Below are 20525 nucleotides of genomic sequence, written 5' to 3'. Positions count from 1 at the left end.
ATGTAAAGGGGTCTGCTGGTGGGGACACACTGATGTAAAGGGGTCTGCTGGTGGGGACACACTGATGTAAAGGGGTCTGCTGGTGGGGACACACTGATGTAAAGGGGTCTGCTGGTGGGGACACACTGATGTGAAGGGGGCTGCTGGTGGGGACACACTGATGTGAAGGGGTCTGCTGCTGGTGGGGACACACTGATGTGAAGGGGTCTGCTGCTGGTGGGGACACACTGATGTGAAGGGGTCTGCTGCTGGTGGGGACACACTGATGTGAAGGGGTCTGCTGCTGGTGGGGACACACTGATGTGAAGGGGTCTGCTGCTGGTGGGGACACACTGATGTGAAGGGGTCTGCTGCTGGTGGGGACACACTGATGTGAAGGGGTCTGCTGGTGGGGACACACTGATGTGAAGGGGTCTGCTGGTGGGGACACACTGATGTGAAGGGGTCTGCTGGTGGGGACACACTGATGTGAAGGGGTCTGCTGGTGGGGACACACTGATGTGAAGGGGTCTGCTGGTGGGGACACACTGATGTGAAGGGGTCTGCTGGTGGGGACACACTGATGTGAAGGGGTCTGCTGGTGGGGACACACTTGTCAGGTCACCTTGAGGCCAGGTGACAGATGCACACCGTAGGGATCAGGAGTGCCCCGCAAGGTTGTGGACCCTACGGCTGACTGCTGCGGATGGGGGTCAAGGTGATAAGGAAGGCAGGGCCGCCAGAATACCAAGACGGATCCCACCGGGGTTAGAGCATAAGATTCCCTGGGGCGCGGAGTCTAAGAGCCAGCAGGTGTTCACCAGAGCCTCTAGTGGTGAGGATGGACTGGGCTGCAACTGGCTCCAGGTCGCGACCCCCAGGGTCCCCCAGCTCACACCCACAGTAGGCAACAGGAGGATAGGGATAGTGAGGGATAAAGCCAAGGTCAGGGCCACAAGCAGACAGGAATAGTCGGGGACACGCCAAAAGGTCAGGATCACCTGCAAACAGGGATAGTCAAGGACACACCAAAGTCGGTAACGGAACAACAGAAGCGCACACGGCAAGTAACAGGAAGCTAAACACACGAAGGTTGATCAGCAGGGTTGGCCTGCAGTGCACAGGTTAATATAGAGTTCTCTGATAGGAGCTAGGGTGGAGCCATGCCAGAGGATGGATTACAAAAGCAGTCAGGTGAGGGTCGGCTGGTCTCTAGAGATGAACACATGGAGACAGGTAAGCAGACGAACTCTATTGCATAACCATGACAACACTGATTTGAAGGGGTCTGCTGGTGGGGATACACTGATGTGAAGGGGTCTGCTGGTGGGGACACACTGATGTGAAGGGGGCTGCTGGTGGGGACACACTGATGTGAAGGGGCCTGCTGGTGGGGACACACTGATGTGAAGGGGCCTGCTGGTGGGGACACACTGATGTGAAGGGGCCTGCTGGTGGGGACACACTGATGTGAAGGGGCCTGCTGGTGGGGACACACTGATGTGAAGGGGCCTGCTGGTGGGGACACACTGATGTGAAGGGGCCTGCTGGTGGGGACACACTGATGTGAAGGGGCCTGCTGGTGGGGACACACTGATGTGAAGGGGCCTGCTGGTGGGGACACACTGATGTGAAGGGGCCTGCTGGTGGGGACACACTGATGTGAAGGGGCCTGCTGGTGGGGACACACTGATGTGAAGGGGCCTGCTGGTGGGGACACACTGATGTGAAGGGGCCTGCTGGTGGGGACACACTGATGTGAAGGGGCCTGCTGGTGGGGACACACTGATGTGAAGGGGCCTGCTGGTGGGGACACACTGATGTGAAGGGGGCTGCTGGTGGGGACACACTGATGTGAAGGGGTCTGCTGGTGGGGACACACTGATGTGAAGGGGCCTGCTGGTGGGGACACACTGATGTGAAGGGGCCTGCTGGTGGGGACACACTGATGTGAAGGGGTCTGCTGGTGGGGAAACACTGATGTGAATGGGGCTGCTGGTGGGGAAACACTGATGTGAATGGGGCTGCTGGTGGGGAAACACTGATGTGATGGGGGCTGCTGACAGGGCCACTCAAAATTAAAGTGAGTTGGTCATGATGAAGTCCAGGGACACATTTTTGTCGCAGTTCAGCCCTGCACTCGGAAAAGCTGCTTGCTGTGGGGGCACTCAGCACGAGGGAGGGGCCAGGAGCACCTGCGAGGGACATGAGAAGAGGAGGATCTGGGCTGCTCTTTGCAAGTATAACATGTTTGGTATTTTTAAACAAAGACTTTAGTATCACTTTAACTATTAATATTTAAAACTTTTTTAGTTTTTTGTGTTAATATTTTTACACATTTAACATATTTTTACACAGTTCCCATTTTAAAAAGTGCAAAATTGTAAAAAAACGAAACAAAAAAAAAACTTGATTTAATTTGTAAAGAACTTTGCAATGCTTTGTGCCAGAATAATAATTTTAGCGTCATCTTAAACAGGACAAATTACAGAATAAAATGTACACTTATGTCATGTACATACAGTCGGAATTTCCGACAACAAATGTTCGATGTGAGCTTGTTCTCGGAAATTCCGACCGTGTGTGCGCTCCATCAGACATTTCCAGTCGGAATTTCAGACAAAGTAAATTTGAGCACTGGTTCTCAAATTTTCCGACTACAAAATTCGTTGTCGTAAATTCCGATCGTATGCACACATTCTTCTGCGTTCTTGACATTCGGCATTTCCGACAACATTTGTGCGACCGTGTGTATGCAAGACAAGTTTGAGCCAACATCCGTCGGAAATAAATCCAGGATTTTGTTGTCGGAACGTCCGATCGTCTGTACGCGGCATAACATCATTTTATTTAAATTAACAATGCTCAGATATTTGGCAAGTACAGAATCACAGTATATATAAAATAATATGCAAAGTGGTTGGAGGGAAGATTCAGAATGGCAAAGATGTTTTTATTACAAATTATGTGAGCAGACCGCAGTTCCCGATTTAGAGAAGCGACCTGCCGCAGTACCAAGTAGCAATGGCATGCTTCCATCCCGGGTAAATTGTATAAAGAAAAAAGTGGGCAAGTGGGACTTTAAATGAAGCATGTCAATTGAACATAATGAATACATGCAAGTAGATAAAATGATTTAGATTTCATTAATAGTCAATAACCCCTAGGGGTAGTCCATGATCTGAATGCATACAATAGTAATATAAATACAGATATAAAATTAATATATTTTCATAATAATGGACATACATGCACCAGAAGCAAGTTCAGCTCCCCTCCCTCTCGGCAATCATCTGTGACCTGTAAATATTTTTTGTGTGTAATCCACACAAAGAAGTAACAAAGCTAAAAACAAACCACCTTTTTTCTGCTTTGCTCGGTGTTGACCACTTCAGCTCCAGAAGCTTTACCCTCCTTCATAACCAGGCCATTTTTTTGCTATGCAGCACTGGGTTACTGTAACTGACAATTGCGTGGTCGCGCAGCGATGTACATAAATAAAATGTATGTCCTCCCCCACAAATAGAGATTTTTGGTGGTATTTTATTATTTGCGCTATAAAAAACATAAAAAGACCCACCATTTTGAAAAAAAAAAAAAAAAAAAAAAAAACACACCCACACTCTACCCTGCTCTGTCCAATAAAAAAAAAAAGTGTTGGCTGGACAACCACTTTAAAGCGGGAGTCCACCGGGACTCCGCGTTTTTTTTTTTTTTTAAAAGCCAGCAGCTACAAATACTGCAGCTGCTGACTTTTAAAATAGTGACACTTACCCGCCCAGCGCGCCCGCGATGTCGGCACCCGAAGCCGATCGCTAGGTCGTCTGTCGGGTCCTGCCGCCGCCATCTTGGGTATGGGAATCAGGAAATGGAGCCTTTCGGCTTCATTTCCCGGTTCCCTACTGCGCATGCGCGAATTGCGCTGCGCAATAAGGACGCTCCCCGCTGCCTCTGGGAGCTGTGTGTTTCCCAGCAGGCAGCGGGGCACTTGCGGGAAGGGGCGGGCACTTGCGGAAAGGGGCGTAAGTTACGCCCCTTTCCGCAGAGAGCTGTCCCGGAAGTGGGTGCAGTTACCTGGATTATCCAGGTAACTGCACCCCCCTCCCCCCTGAAAGGTGCCGATTGTGGCACCGGAGGGGGGGAGGGTTCCGATGAGCGGAAGGTCCACTTTAGGGTGGACCTCCGCTTTAAAAAAAAAATAACTTGAGTGGCTCTGCTTACCTAAGCAAAGTAATTTTCTTTTAAATTTTACCACTGGCATATACCAGACAGAAGTGTCACTCACCCTTTCATCCACATAACTGAACATAAGGTCTATTATTTCTTGTGATGGCTCAAATCTGAATTTCTGATAATCAGATGCTTGATCCTTTCCTTCAAACCGCCGTGTCGCCATTTTGGATTCAGATTATCACCTATAATGATAAACATACAGAAGAAATAAAATATTTTATAAAAAATAAAAAAAAATTGTTTTACTTTTTTTTTCTGTTAGTAAATTTTATAACTAAGTAATTTTTCGCCTTCACTGATGAGGCGGCACTGATAGGCTGAACTGGTAGGCATTGATGAGGTGGCACTGATGAAGAGGCACTAATATGCCGGCACTGATAGGTGGCATGGATGGGCAATGATCGACAGCAGTGATGGGCACACTGATAGGCGGCACTGATTTCCAGCACTGACTGGCATCACTAATGGGCACTGATTGGTGGCACTGGTGGGCACTGTAATGCTATACTGTAATCGGGACACTGGTGATCAGTGCCCCGATTAAATTCCTAGATGTCCCCTTGTGAGGAGATGCCACTGCTCGGCTCTCCTCGCCACACGCTCTGTCAGTGTGAGGTGAGGAGCGCGAATTACAGGCACTTCCTTGTTTACATGTGACCGGCTGTGATTGGACACAGCCAATCACATGGTTAAAGAGCCACGGATGCGTCCCTTTACAGAGATCGGAGCTGCGCCGTGTCCTAGCGACATGGCGAGCCCGTGATCGCAGAGCTACTTGTTCGTTCTGGGACTCCAACATATGACGGTGTCCCAGAAGGAGAGCCGTACCGCCCTGCACAATGATATGAGAAGTTATTTCATAAAGATCTCCAGAGGGGCAGACCAGAGGACTTCAGTGGAGAGGAGATGAATATCAGAGGATTTCTGGCACATGGTGTTTAGGTTGCTTTGCCCGCCACTTATATCTGATAAGCTCACATTTCACCTGGGGTGTGGAGAGAGCCCTTATCATTGCACTAAGAGGTAGTCATTACCCGATAAGGCAGTACCGCCAGCCCTCCTGTACTGGGCCCAGACCCCCATCAGTTCAAAAGGGGGGCCAGGGACTTGCTGAGCAGGTGGTCCAGCTTTACTGTCTTATTGCAGACATCAATCCTCTTCTGCCTCCCCTTGCAGAGCTGCCAGCTTCTCCTCTTCTTTCTCCCTCCAGCTGCACTGCAGGGGGACTGGTTCTAGCACATGCACCCCTTCCATCTGCTGCCCAGGTCCCCCCTGTGTGCCCCTTTTCCCCCTCCACTTCCCTCCTCTCCTGCCGGGGGTTGTTTCAGGATGGAGAACGGGGGAAGGGGCCGGTAAATATTTCATTTACTGGCCCCTTCCGTTCCTGAATAAACACAGTGAGCGATGGGTACCAATCATTCCTGTATCCATTTGTTACTATTCTTCAGTTTGTGAATGAGCAGGAAGCCTCGGAGCACTTCCTATTCATTCATCAACCTCACAGATGAATGACTAGGAAGCGCTCTGAGGCACCCTGCTCATTCAGAAACTGAGAAAGGGACTGATAAATCTGTGTCCTCAGTCACTTTTGGGCAGGTGAAGGCGGCCCTGTCCGGTAGGCTGTATGGGCCTCGTGATTTCTAACAGCAGCCCTGGTCATTATAAGTAGACTGCTTTCACACTGGAGCGGTCGGGTGTTGGCGGTAAAACACCGCTAGTTTTAGCGGCACTTTACTGTCATTTTACGGCGCAATTCGGGTGCTAGCAGGGTGCTTTCAACCCCCGCTAGCGGCCGAATAAAGGGTTAAATTTGCTTGTGTAGAGCTGCTGCGCGGTGCTCATTCATTTCAATGGGCAGGAGCTGCGGAGGAGCGGTGTATACACCGCTTCTTCACCGCCCAAAAGATGTAGCTTATAGGACTTTTTTTTAACGTCCTGCAAGCTCAGTGCCCCAGTGTGAAAGCAGCCATTTATGCCATTTATGCCCATCAATTGCAGCCGCTTGTGCCCATCATATGCAGCCAGGCACATCCCCGGCTTGGCTGTCACTTCACTAACCCCCTCCCCCCCCATGGCCGGTCTGGCGGCACTTACCGAGTGACGGGGCTTCCTTCTCTTCTGTGGAGGCGGCTGTGGCTCCTGTGTCCACTCGGCTCCTCAGGCTTCCTCTGCCATATCTCCTCTTCCGCCAAAGCGCTAGGCATCCAATAGGATTGCCTAATGCTTTGGCCATTCAGGAGATAGGTCTCACTGACCTGCCTGCCGATTGGCAGGGAGGAACGTTAGTGTGAAAATAGCGAAATTTCATTCGCTATGCCACACAACAGGGTGGGATTGGGACACAGTGCTCTGCGCCACAAGCCCACCGTATTTTGAAGGCTTTTAGAGCCTCTGGCTCTAATCACGTGCTTCAAAATACACTCCCCTCCTGCCTATCCCCGCCATAGTATTTCATGTGTCCGGCATCCTCCGCTGCTTTTCCTCCAATCAGTAGACATGTGCGATTCGATTCGTAACAAAGAGATTACAGTCCGAATTTGTTAGTATTCATACATTCGGATCAATTCGAACATCTGAAAGAACCAAAAATACGAAAATTCAGAAATTCCAAATAAGCAAAATAAGAAACACGCGAAAAAACGAACGGACAAATTTACAAAAATGCGAAACTCCGAAACAGTAAAAGAAAGAAAATGGCATCTATAACAAATGATTTACATTTTGTATTTTCAATCCTTTGTCATTTCGTATGTTCGTATTTTCATTCGTGTGTTCCTAATTTTGCTTGTTCGTGTTCTCGAATCGTTTTTTGTATGGACAGTGTAAGTGTATCTTAATATGTATGTTCAAAATTTCATGTTCTCGAATCGTTCTTTGAAATGGACAGTGTATTAATGAGTGATGCATCTTACTTAATATCTTTAGCCAATCAGCTTATCCCTTTTGTGTCTGAGTCACACTGCATTCCTGAATCTTTTTAGATTGAGTTGAGGAGGAGGCGGAGTCCGGTCTAGTGCCTGAGTATTGGATTGGAGTAAGTACACGACTTATTAGAAAAGCAAGCCTAGGATTATTATTCTTTATTTCCTATGAAAGTACGAATCAACTAAGAAGGCAATCTCACAGAAGTAACAATTACTAAATTACAAGTAGTGTACGGAATAAACGAAAAGATAAGAAAATTAGACTAACTGCATTACGAATCATTTTGTATCAACGATAATATATTTGTTACGAAAATACCAAAAATGGTCCGAATATAAAGACTCGCATCTTATGAAATTACGAATCATTACGAATCAACGGAAACGTAAAGAAACCAAACAAAACTTGGGGCCAAAGAAGCCAAGTGTGAGTTTACCTGTAGCCCTCACACTGGAGACTTGTACACCAAGGACGGTGGGTACTGGGTCCCGAGGGCAGAGCGCATGGGTGACCCCCTTTGTGGTCATTGATGGCTTAGGGAGAAGGAGAGGCATCCTGATTGGATGTAGGAGAGGCCTCCTGATTGGATGTCCGAGTAGGAGGGGCCTCCTGGGTGGATGTGGGAAAAGGAGGAGGAGAGGGCCCCTGGGTGGACATGGGAGAAGGAGGAGGAGAGGGCCCCTGGGTGGACATGGGAGAAGGAGGAGGAGAGGGCCTCCTGGGTGGACGTGGGAGAAGGAGGAGGAGAGGGCCCCTGGGTGGACGTGGGAGAAGGAGGAGGAGAGGGCCCCTGGGTGGACGTGGGAGAAGGAGGAGGCGAGGGCCCCTGATAGGACGTGGGAGCAGGAGAAGGAGGAGGCGAGGGCCCCTGAGTGGACGTGGGAGGAGGAGAGAGCCCCTGGGTGGCCAGGGGAGAAGGAGGAGAGGGGCCCTGGGTGGCCAGGGGAGAAGGAGGAGAGGGCCCCTGGGTGGACGGGGGAGAAGGAGGAGAGGGCCCCTGGGTGGCCATTTAGTGAAGAAGAGGGCCCCTAGGTGGACGTTTGGAGGAGGAGAGGGCACCCGAGTGTATAGAGTAAGAGTGGGCCCCCAAGGTGAATGGGGGAGGAGGAAAGGGCCTCCAGGGTGGTTTACAGAGAAGGTGTGGGCCTCTTGGCAGTATGGTGGAGAAGAAGATTGCCCCAGGGTTGGCCAAAATTGGAAGAGCTGGTCCTTAGGTGGTTGGAGGAGAGGGTGCCACCCTTCTACCCCGGGAGGACAGGGACACCCTTCTACCCCGGGAGGACAGGGACACCCTTCTCCCCTTTGCCTACAGAAAGGAACCCCATCTCCCCAGGCCACCCAGGGGCCCTCTCCTTCCCCCACGTCCACCCAGGGGCCCATCTCCTTCTCGCTAAGCCACAAGTGACCAGCGGGTCACACATGCGCTCTGCCCTCGGGGGGACCTGGTACCCACCGTCCTGGGGTGCCATGATGATAGTGTACAAGTCTCCAGTGTGAGGGCTACAGGTAACCTCGCATTCAGATTCTTTGGCCCCTGATTGGAGGAAAAGCGGCGGAGACGATCCAGCCCTCAGCACTCGACAGAGATCACAGACCAGTGGTCACCCCCCCCCCCGACACCTCCGCCACCCTCCCTATTCATGTGCCCGGCCCTCTCTGGATGCCAGACACATGGAATACTATGACGGGGGTGTTTATTTTGAAGCACGTGATTAGAGCCAGAGGCTGCTGATTGGCAGGGGAGGACTGTTAGTGTGAAAATAGCAAAAATGTATTTGCTATGCCGCACAACAGGATGGGATCAGGACGCACCCAGCACATATCTTGTTCCCAGAAGCGGTTGCCAGCACAAAGGAATGACATCACGATGATCCTTATTTACAAATTAAGATTTTTTTTTTTTTTAACATGTGGTGGTATTTGTGTGGCTCCCTTAACACACATTCATACATATTAGGGCAATTTAGACAGGATCCAATTTACCTACCAGCATGTTTTTAGAGTGTGGGAGGAAACCGGAGTACCTGAAGGAAACCCATGCAGGCACAGGGAGAACATGCAAACGTGCAAACGTCAGGCAGATGGCGTCGCGGGTGGGATTCCAACCTTTTTGCTGCTAGGTGAAAGTACTAACCACTACACCACTGTGCTGCCCAAATATATATCTATAGATGTAGGCTCATGTGTCCACCAGCAGAGAGAAGTTGGGTAGATGCCACACTCTCAATTCTGGAGGCATAATAATGGTCTAGCACAAGGGTCTTCAAACTACAGCCCTCCAATTGTTCACGAACTACAATTCCCATCATGCCTGTGAATATCAGAGTTTTACAATGCCTAATGGGATGTGTAGTTCTGCAACAGCTGGAGAGCCGTAGTTTGAAGATTCCTGATCACTATAGATGTCTTGAAAAAAGGTGGTTTCTCATGTGCCTTGTATAATGCCCAAGAAATATCAATAGAAAAATACAAGTGGGTCATGGCACATCTACATTCCAAATTTGGCACTTAAGATGGTCATGCACTATGATTGCCCAATCTCTGTACAACTCGATATTTCGGCAAAATAGGTAATAGGAAGACGTACTTGAACAATTAATTCAAATTATAGGAAAGCAAACAGGCTCTTACACTAAATCTATTTTTTTAACATCTAACTGATTGCAGTGTATGGTCACCTTTAAAGATCAAGCTCTGAAAATATTAGCTTATTGGATTTACTGTTCTTTGTAATGTATTTTTTTTTTTTTTTTTTTTTTTTTTTTTTTAATCAATCGATTTTTATTGATTTTTTAAAAGTAAAGCATATAGAAAGTACATTGTACAATAAATTTCAAATACGCGTAGACACAAGAACAATAAGGAGATAAAATAAATAAATAAATAAATAAATTATATATATATATTTTCCAGATATTCTTAAAGACGTTTAGTTCACGTAATAAGATATTAATAATAGAGTATGTACATAAAATCATAAAGTTAATTAATACAAATATTTTAATTGTATAAGTGAAAAATATTAGCCTCCCTTAAACATCTCTATGAATACTCAGCCGTGTCCTAGGGGAGGGAAATGTTGCCAATATTAAGCATTGTGGACATATAGAGCTAAAAATTAACCAAAAATAATGAAACCAGAAATTGAAAACTCAGTAAAGTATGCCTAAATATTGTTTAAGATTTTTTCAGAAAATCTGCGGATTTTGACCATCCCTCCCAAGGTGACCACCTACATTTTTCTTTTGGTAAATTACCTGCAATGGAGGCCATCATTAATTCATAGTTGTAGTGTAGGGATACTGTATCTAAAAGTTGATAGACAGTTGGAGGAGTTGTAGATTTCCATAATCTGGTTATGGACAGTCTGGCTGCCAGTAAGACGTGTGTCATTACATGACGAAAAGGGTATGGTATGTTTTCTATAGTTAGGTTTAATATCGCTAACTCAGGTAGAAGTGGAATCTGCATTTGAGTTATGTCTGTTAATATAAGAAAAACATTTTTCCAGAACTCTTGGAGTTTGTCGCAACTCCAAAAAATATGATACATATCGCCTTTAGCGGAATTACATCTCCAACATAAATCCGACAAAGATGAATTAAAGGATGTTAGTCTTGATGGCGTCAAATACCATCTAAGTGAAATTTTTTGAGTAAGTTCCCATAATGCTGAGCTTTTAGTAGTTTTATAGATACTTTTAAGTGCTTGTTCCCATTGTTGATCCGTAAAGGATTTTTGTAGATCATTTTCCCAATGTGAATGAGAAGTGGATTTCGTAAATATACTTTTGAGGTGTAAGATATTGTAAATTAAGGAGATTCCTTTTTTATGAGTTAAGGAGGAATTAAGAAATTTCCATATTGTTGGCGAGATATTGTATAGAGGAAGTTTGATTTTGTTGAGGCAATTTTGTATTAGGGTATATGTAGATATATCTGAATGAAGTAAATTAAATTGTTTTTGTAGCTCAGAAAAGGATTGTATTTGTGTACCTGTAATAAGTTGGTTAATATGATTAATGCCTTTTTGAATCCAATGATGAAGAGATAGATCATATGATAGATGATGTAAGGATTCGATAGGAATCGTCATTTGGGGTATACTAGATTCACAATGAATTTCTTGATTTAACAATTTCCAAGCTTTGGTCGTGGCAATCATGGTGGGAGGTAAATCTTTGGGTATTTTAGTCCCTAATGGAGTGCTTAGAAGCCAGTTCTTTAGACCAGGACTTAATAGAAAGGTATGTTCGATGTTACTCCAGAGTTTACTTGGAGGGTTTTGGAACCATTCTTTAGATTGATCAATTATTGCTGCTATATAGTAATCTTCGAAATCAATAGAGCCTGACCCACCCGCCAATTTGTGATTTCTTAATTTGGAATGAGCACATCTAGGTTTTGTTCCATACCAAATACATTGATTGAGTAGTCTTTGTAGGGATGTAAAGAAATATTTGGGAATAGGGATTGGCAGAGTTCTGAATAGGTAAAGTATTTGAGGTAAGTGCATCATTTTGAACGCTGCCAATCTACCAGTCCATGAAAGTTCCAATTTAGTAATCTTCATGGATTCTGTACGTAATTTAATCAGCAATGGTTTATAGTTTGATTTAAAAAGGTGTTTTGTGGATCTAGTGAGTTGTATACCCAGATAAGAAATATTATCTTCAGACCAAGTAAATGGATATTGAGCTTGCAGGAGGTTTCTGGTAGTAGCATTAAGTTTTATGTCTAATATATGAGATTTTGTTGTATTAATTTTGTAAAAGGATACTCGGCTAAACCAATCTAATGTGTCGCATACCGCGGCTAGTGAGGAGGTAGGATTTGTTAATATAAGTATTATATCGTCCGCAAAAAGACTAATTTTATGAGAGGTGGAACCCAAGTTTATTCCCGTAATCTTAGAATCTTTGCGGATATGTTCGGCTAAGGGTTCTATTGCTAAATCAAAGATTAGAGGTGATAATGGGCAGCCTTGGCGTGTGCCATTTGATATTTGAAATGGTTGAGAGAGCATGTTGGCGGAAAATACTTGAGCCGATGGTTGTGTATATAATGCCATAATAGCTCCATATATATAGTCTTTAAATCCAAATTTTGATAGAACTTTTTGTAGATATGTCCACTGTACCCGATCAAACGCCTTCTCTGCATCTAAAGAAAGAAGCAGAGAAGGCGTTCCAGTTGATTCTGCATAGTGAATTAAATCTATCATTCTTCGTGTTGCATCAGGGGCCTGTCTTCCCTTAATGAAGCCAGATTGATCTTTGTGTACTAAGTCAGGCACAATGGATACTAGACGTCTAGCTATAGTTTTAGCATAAATTTTTAGGTCTAGGTTAAGTAGGGATATTGGTCTGAAATTTTGGGGTGAGGTTGGATCTTTTCCAGGTTTCGGAATTGTAACAATAATTGCTGATAGTGATTCTTTAGGGAAAGTAGAAGATAATGCAGCTTTGTTAAGGAATTTCGTTAAGTGGGGAGTCAGATATGTGGAGAATTGTTTAAAATATTCCCCCGAAAGACCATCTGGACCTGGAGCTTTGTTGTTTGGTAATGATGCAATAGTTGCGAGGATTTCTGTGGTAGAAAATGGTGTATTTAAGTAGTTTAATTGGGATTCAGTTAGGGTAGGTAGGTTAACCTGATTAAGAAACTTATCAATTTCTTCTGGAGACGGTTGGTGGGTGGAAGTATCTGTACGAAGGTTATAGAGATCACTATAATAATCACTAAAAGCATTCGCTATATCTTGTGGATTAGATAGTTTGTCTTTTGAGTGTGGATGGAAAATATAGTGGATTTTAGATTTAGTTTGTATACCTTTAAGACGTTGAGCCAATTTTTTACCAGCTTTATTAGCTGTGGAATATGATGTGGCTTTAAATTTACGTTGCATATATTCATATTTGTGTAAAAGGAGAGATCTAAGTTCCTGTCTGAGCTGCATTAGTTGAGCTAGGGTATTGGATTGTGAGGAAGATTTGTGTTCAGATTCTAGTTTGGCGATTTGGGAGGTAAGAGAGTCAATTTGTTGAGTTCTTTTCTTTTTGTAAACCGAGCAAAGTTTCATAATAATACCTCTAATAACTGCTTTATGTGCATTCCATACCATGGCATCGTCTGATACTGAGCCAACATTTAGTTCAAAATATTGTTTCAAGTGGTTAGCGATTTCTATAGAATATACTGGATGTTGTAGTATGTAATTATTGGCTCTCCATAGGAAGGAGTTACGTTTGGGGGAGGTATCATCAATGGTAATAGATATTGGATTATGATCAGACCATGTCATGGCGTGGATAATAGACGAGCTAACATTTTGTAACAAGTATTTATCAGCAAGAAACATATCAAGTCTGGAGTAGGATTTATGATGGGGGGAAAAATATGTATAGTCCTTCTCTGTTCCATGGTAACATCTCCACACATCATATAGATCAAATGAGGTTAGTAGTTGATTCAAAGGAGATGGGTTTCTTTTGGCCGCTGAGGTAGTATCCATATAAATGTCTGCAACCAGATTGAAATCTCCACAAACAAGAAGAAGACCTTGTTTTATCTTGTTGACTTTGGTGAAGATTTTCTTAAGGAAAGTTGCTTGATGTGAGTTAGGAGCATAGAGATTGAGAATTGTATATATAGTTCCATTTATTTTGCAGATTAGAATAATGAAGCGACCATTAGGATCATATATTTCCTGTATTGAAGTAAAGTCAATGTCTTTGCTTATTGCTATTAGCACTCCTCTTTTTTTAGTAGTGAAGGTAGAATGAAAAATATGGGGGAATTTGTTATTACGGCATAGGGAAGATGATGTAGGAGTTAGATGTGTCTCTTGAATACAAAGAATATCGCTGTCAAATTTTTTTGCTGAATGCCAAAGGGATTGTCTTTTGACCGGATGGTTAAGTCCTCTAACGTTTAGGGATAATATTTTAATCGGCATGGTACTTGCAATAAATGAGAATAATAAATGAAAAAGGGTATCACTTACAGTTAGTAGGCAGTAGGTGGATCTTGGAAGAATGATCAATATACGGCGTTGTAGAAGTTGATTTGACCAATATACAAATATGTATTAGTGGATAATGAACCTGGAATAAAAACTTTACTAGAACAGTCAATAGTAAAACAAAAAAAAAAAAAAAAAAAAAAACACACAAAATAGTAACAATAAGTTGTAATCTTATCAATTACAGATATAACAAAAATTCGGCGGTGTGTGATAAACACAAATATGAGCTGGTACAGCTAAAACCGCTGCTGGAGGAAACAGTTAATGCCGGTGAAACGGAAGAAAGAGATGTTTTCCATGAGGGGGTATTTGTAAACGATGTAAGTGGATCATTTAAGAGCTGGATATTTCCATTGGTTGAGGTTTTCGGGCATCCGGATTGCGTTGATGTAGCAAAGGTATATGTTTTGATGAAGAAGGATCAGTTGTCTTGGGAAGATCTAGAATTATCCCCCAATCTCTTAGAAGCTTGATGCCTTTTTGAAGATCATTAATGACATGTGTCGATCCATTTTTAGTAATGAGCAATGTGGCAGGATATCTCCATTTATATAGGATTTTATGATTATGCATACTTTTGGTTATAGGATTCAAGTTTCTCCTTAATTGTAGTGTGTGCTTGGAGAGATCAGGGAATATTTGTATTCTCTCAAATGGGCGTGGGAGTGGGCCTTTAGATCTAGCTTCATACATTATTTTTTCTTTTACATGAAAAAAGTGAATCCTCATAAGTATATCTCTTGGTACTGAAGCTGCCAAGTGTTGTGGCTTTGCAATTCTATGAATTCTGTCAATTATTAAGTCTCTTGGGGTGATATCTGGTAAAATCATGCGAATTAAGTCTTTTGCATATTTTGGCAGATCTGGTGTAGAAATGCTTTCAGGGACACCTCTTAATTTGATATTGTTACGTCTTGAACGGTCTTCCAAATCTGCCAATTTATTGCGGACCCATTCTTGTTCTTCTTTTACCTCATCATAAGCATCGATAAGATCATTTACTGTATGTGAACATTCTGTCATTCCCCTTTCCACAGTAAAGATTCTATTGTCTAATGAGCTCACTTCGGTACTCAATTTATGGAAAAGGCTTGACAAATCTGTGACTAATGAGGAATGTAGCGAAATTAGCATTTCCTTTAATGTAGTGTCTATAACCGGTTGTCCAGATGTGGGGAATGATTCCATAGGAGATTGTAAGGCCTGGGTGATTTGTGGAGAATTAGAAGCCTGGGGCTGTAGTAATTGTGAGTTTGACTGTGGTATTAATGTGTCCATCCTCATTTTTGCTCTTGCTGGACTATTTAACATAGAGTCAGTATTAGCCTTTTGAGTAGGGGATTTAGGTAATTCCCCTTTAATTGTAGTCTCTTGTCGTTCTGAGGAGAGCGCTGTGTAATGTTTCTGAGGCGCTGAGGTGCCGTCGGCGCCATTTTGGGTTTCACTGACCTGTTCTTCGGGAGCGTACATTAGTGTAGTAAGTTTTTTCGGTCGGTATTCACCCGTTCTTTTCCGTGACATTGTTACACGGGATGTCCGTTCGCTATTTAGTAGTATTTTCGGACGGAATTACGGTCTCGTTCGGATCCTAAACGTTCCGTTATTTCCCCTCACGACGGAGCTCAGTTCTCAAGCGTCCATCTTCCGCGCTGGCCGGCCACGCCCCCCCCTTTGTAATGTATTGATAGATTTGGGTAAAAAACCAAAAACAAAAACCAAACACTCACCACACATTTCAAAAATATATTAGAAGTAATAGGAATGAGATTAGCATAAAAAGGGTTAACTGAGAACACCTACTAATTGCCTAAATAGACACATCCAATGAGATGAAATTAACCTATTGTATTGGGCGTGCGCTATTACATAGTTAGTAAGGTTGAATAAAGACACCAGTCCATCCTGAGTGAGTGTCTACAATTGTCCCTAGCCCTGTACATTGCACGCTCACTTCAGTCCCTACCCTCAAGGAGCCCACAATCCAAGGTCCCCATTCATATACTAGGGCCAATTTTGGACAGAAGCCAATTAACCTACCTACATGTCTTTGGAGTACGCGGAGGAAACCCACGCAAGCACAGGGAGAACATGCAAACTCCAGGCAGGTGGTGTCCTGGTTGGGATTTGAACCAGCGATCCTTTTTACTGCTAGGCGAGAGTGCTACTCACTACACCACTGTGCCGCCTATTACCAATGACAAAACCGCAGTTACCCTAGAACCAGGTGCAGTTTACAGATTATATTATCGTTTTGCGATTCAAAGTGCGCCGGTTCGGTTAATGACTTTTCCAGCACACAAATTAAAGGTATGAACTGGCGCAGCGTATTCGTCTTAATAAATCACCCCCATATGAAAAGGTCAAAGTTGGTGCAAATAAAATAAATACTTACAGAAAAAAAAAAAAGATGTTTCAAAGAGATAAAGACAACATACAGCCACCAAGAAATAAGGTAGAATTGGGGAGGAAGATTACTTGCAATTAATGTCTGAGGGTTGATCAGAATTTGGTCGATGAGCTGGGTAATCGTTTCTCAAACTTGGAAGATGTTCCTGCTTGGATGGTAAAAGGAGAACTGATCATTGTCTTCGCAGCTCCTCTTTTCTATCAGATCAAAGGGGGTGTTGACAGCGACCAGTGATCAATCATCTGGTCATCTTGTTTAGGTGTTGGTTGCTGGGAGGCATCTACATTCTTGACCTTGTCCCATGTCTCAGGTACACGTTATGTTTACAGACTGCGAATTTCCAGACGGGGTCCCAGTGGTTGCCCATAGGATCTGGCATAGGGGTGTCAGGACTTGAAACGTTAAAAATTATCTGAGAAAACAAAATATGTCCATATTATGGCTATGCTATTATTAATTTGGAAGTTATGAAACATGCTGAAATTTCAGAACTATCCTCAAGTAAGCTTTATGTACATTAACCACTTGCTTACTGGGCACTTAAAACCCCCTCCTGCCCAGACCAATTTTCCGCTTTTAGTGCTGTCACTCTTTGAAGGACAATTGCGCGGTCCCACCATCCCTGTGCTGAGTTCTAGACATGGGCGCCGTCAATAAATTTGTTTCGTTCTGTTACGATTCGTATTAAAATGAATTCGTACTTTGTATTTCGTGTCTGAAATTCTGTTTCTGACTTCCTCCTGGGGCTGTACCTCTGCTGTGCTCAGTATGAGGGGTTTCCACCATTCCTGTGCTGTACTGACATACTGAGCACAGCAGTGGTACAGCACCAGGAGGAAGTCAGCACAGGGATGGTGGGAGCCCCTCATAATAAGCAGCCCCAGGAGGAAGTCAGCACAGCACAGGGATGGTGGGAGCCCCTCATAATGAGCACAGCAGAGGTACAGCCCCAGGAGGAAGTCAGCATAGCACAGGGATGGTGCGAGCCCCTCATAATAAGCATAATGACTGAGTCGTCGTCGATGCAACGACAACTGATCCGAAATTTGTAAACAAAAATTCGTATTGCATACAGAATTCGGACGCACAGCAATTCGTATTTCGGTCCTCCCGAACGTCCGAATTTTGGGAAATTCATACGAATTTGAGATTCGTACGAAACTAATCGCACATGTCTACTGAGTTCCCAGGTCCGGGGGGGGGGGGGGGGGGGGTACAACTTGGTTGGGGAAAAGAGTATATGGGATGCCCATAGTATAGTTAATGTGCCATCATATTTTAAAGATCTCACACACTAGCACATAGTTAGAACCAGAAGAGATGATGTACATTTATTCATTTCTATGATCTTCCTCCTGCATCACCATGCAGACTGTTGCTCCTCCTCTGTTTAACTCCTGCAGACTATTGCTTCCAGGCATTCCTCATCCATTACCGTGTAAGGGACAAGGACATCACTCTTGACCTTGTAAGGGTGATGTTCCCAGAACTCCTCTCCTCCTGCCAGGGGCGGATCCAGAGTCTAGTCTCGGGAGGGGCACTTCTATAAAATATGTTTTTTTGGGGGCAATTTATATGGGAAATGGCTGGTATTGGCACTTCATTCATTACGGCACCATGGTTGTTATGGTGTCAGGATGATTGAAGCACATTATTTCTATTAATACATTGTAATATAAAATTAAATGCTTCAACTCACCATAATGCAGAATCAATGGGAGCCCTGAGGGTGTCTTTCGCCATGTCGCCTGCCACCAAATGCGGATTGTCACTTGCCACGTCACTTGTCACCAAATACGGATTGCTACTTGCCACGTAGCCTGCCACGCATTGCGGATTGTCACTTGCCACGTCACCTGCCACACATTGCGGATTGTTACTTGCCACGTCACCTGCCACACATTGCGGATTGTCACTTGCCACGTCACCTGCCACACATTGCGGATTGTCACTTGCCACGTAGTCTGCCACACATTGCGGATTGTCACTTGCCACGTCGCCTGCCACACATTGCGGATTGCCACGTCACCTACCACACATTGCGGATTGTCACTTGCCACGTCACCTGCCACACATTGCAGATTGACACGTAGCCTGCCACACATTGTGGATTGTCACTTGCCACGTCGCCTGCCACACATTGCGGATTGCCACGTCACCTACCACACATTGCGGATTGTCACTTGCCAAGTCACCTGCCACACATTGCGGATTGACACGTAGCCTGCCAGACATTGCGGATTGTCACTTGCCACGTCGCCTGCCACACATTGCGGATTGTCACTTGCCACGTCGCCTGCCACACATTGCGGATTGTCACTTGCCACGTCACCTGCCACACATTGCGGATTGACACGTAGCCTGCCACACATTGCGGATTGTCACTTGCCACGTCACCTACCACACATTGCGGATTGTCACTTGCCACGTCACCTGCCACACATTGCGGATTGACACGTAGCCTGCCACACATTGCGGATTGTCACTTGCCACACATTGCTGATTGTCACTTGCCACGTAGCCTGGCACACATTGCGGATTGTCACTTGCCACGTTGCCTGCCACACATTGCGGATTGTCACTTGCCACGTCACCTACCACACATTGCGGATTGTCACTTGCCACGTCACCTGCCACACATTGCGGATTGTCACTTGCCACGTCATCTGCCACACATTGCGGATTGTCACTTGCCACATAGCCTGCCACACATTGCGGATTGTCACTTGCCACATCGCCTGCCACACATTGCGGATTGCCACGTCACCTGCCACACATTGCAGATTGCCACGTAGCCTGCCACACATTGCGGATTGCCACTTGCCACATAGCCTGCCACACATTGCGGATTGTCACCTACTGTGTCACTTTTCTGCTAAGGTGTTTTTTTGTTGAGTTTAGAGTGAAGATAGGCAGCAGAGAGATGATGTAATCTCTCTGCTGCACACAGCTTCCTGCACAGTGAGGGCGGAACTGGAGGGATGCAGGGCAGTGAGAGATGATTTCTCTAATGACCGTGTAAAAGCAAAGTTCCCTCACAGACTTCCTGGCATATCCAGCCCTCCACTGTGGTACACTCACCGACCTTTCTCTGCCCCGAGTCCTTGATGGAGAACTTGACAGAACCATACGTTCCGACAGCTTCACCTGCCCCTTTGCTCCAGGAGTTCTTTACCAATGACCGTGTAATGGTAAAGACATTGCCAATGACCGTACAATGGCAAAGTTCCTTCACAGCTCTCCCTGGGTCTCCTCCTGCGATTGGCACACCCTCCCCCCCAGATGGGGGTGCCCTTCTGCTGCCGTCTATTATTCCATCCTCCACTTCACTCAGCCAACAACTCCTCCCTAGTGGTATGTTACCTTAGCTTATATAGGAGGCCTGCCCCCTGCCAATACCAGTTGGGGATTGTTCAGGGCTCCCATATGAGCTGCCTGCAACTCCAATTCCAGAACATTCTCCCTGGAAGCAGGGGAGGCGCCTCAGAACTGGAGCACAGGTGGTCACACCCACTGCTACACTAACCACTCCCAGCCCCCAGATCAAAACAGACAGGCCTAGCTTACAGCATAGGCCTGCCAAAATTTGCCTGTGCCAACAGTCTCCTAGTAAAAATCCTATTACTAGCACCTACCTAGTGGTAGACGGTGGTACACTCCCTATGGAACCTTCCCACAGTTTCACACTGCCCCTTGTTGTTCAACACTCCATCAGGGACACCTTTTCCCCCACACCAATTTCTTTTACCTTTTTACCGCTGGCATTTCCGATAACTCTGGCTTGTCTAACAGGGTGGCTCCAGAGTGCCTCTCATACACAACCTTTTTTTTAAGAAGAAATCCAGCACACTGTGAGACAACTTTCCACATTAACAGCAAAAATTGCATTAAATGATTGAAGCATTTGCGATTTCTGCACAGTAAAGACTGCAATATCCAGCTCCAATCAGCTGAA

General features: G+C 45.1%; 1 protein-coding gene across 2 annotated transcripts in view; it reads right to left on the bottom strand.

Annotated features, from left to right (window-relative positions):
* LOC143925378 (putative methyltransferase DDB_G0268948) overlaps positions 1-20525 on the bottom strand; it is a 174683-nt gene that overhangs the window by 20841 nt on the left and 133317 nt on the right. Inside the window, exons 1-2 of one of the 2 annotated variants that reach the window (XM_077449946.1) lie at positions 16639-16924; positions 4265-4394 (exon numbers count right to left, since the gene is read on the bottom strand). In XM_077449946.1, coding sequence (XP_077306072.1) covers positions 4265-4375 — 111 coding nt within the window. In that variant the 5' untranslated portion in view covers positions 4376-4394; positions 16639-16924. Of the gene's footprint in view, positions 1-4264; positions 4395-16638; positions 16925-20525 lie in introns of those variants that run through there. The other variant, XM_077449945.1, reaches the window with a different exon arrangement.

Source organism: Lithobates pipiens, unplaced genomic scaffold (assembly GCF_037356315.1).
Source record: "Lithobates pipiens isolate NorthernLeopardFrog02 unplaced genomic scaffold, aLitPip1_a1.2 Scaffold_22, whole genome shotgun sequence".
In the NCBI taxonomy this organism is placed as follows: Eukaryota; Metazoa; Chordata; class Amphibia; order Anura; family Ranidae; genus Lithobates; species Lithobates pipiens.
Note: the sequence above shows the minus strand (reverse complement) of the source record. Positions and strands in the feature narration are given on the sequence as shown.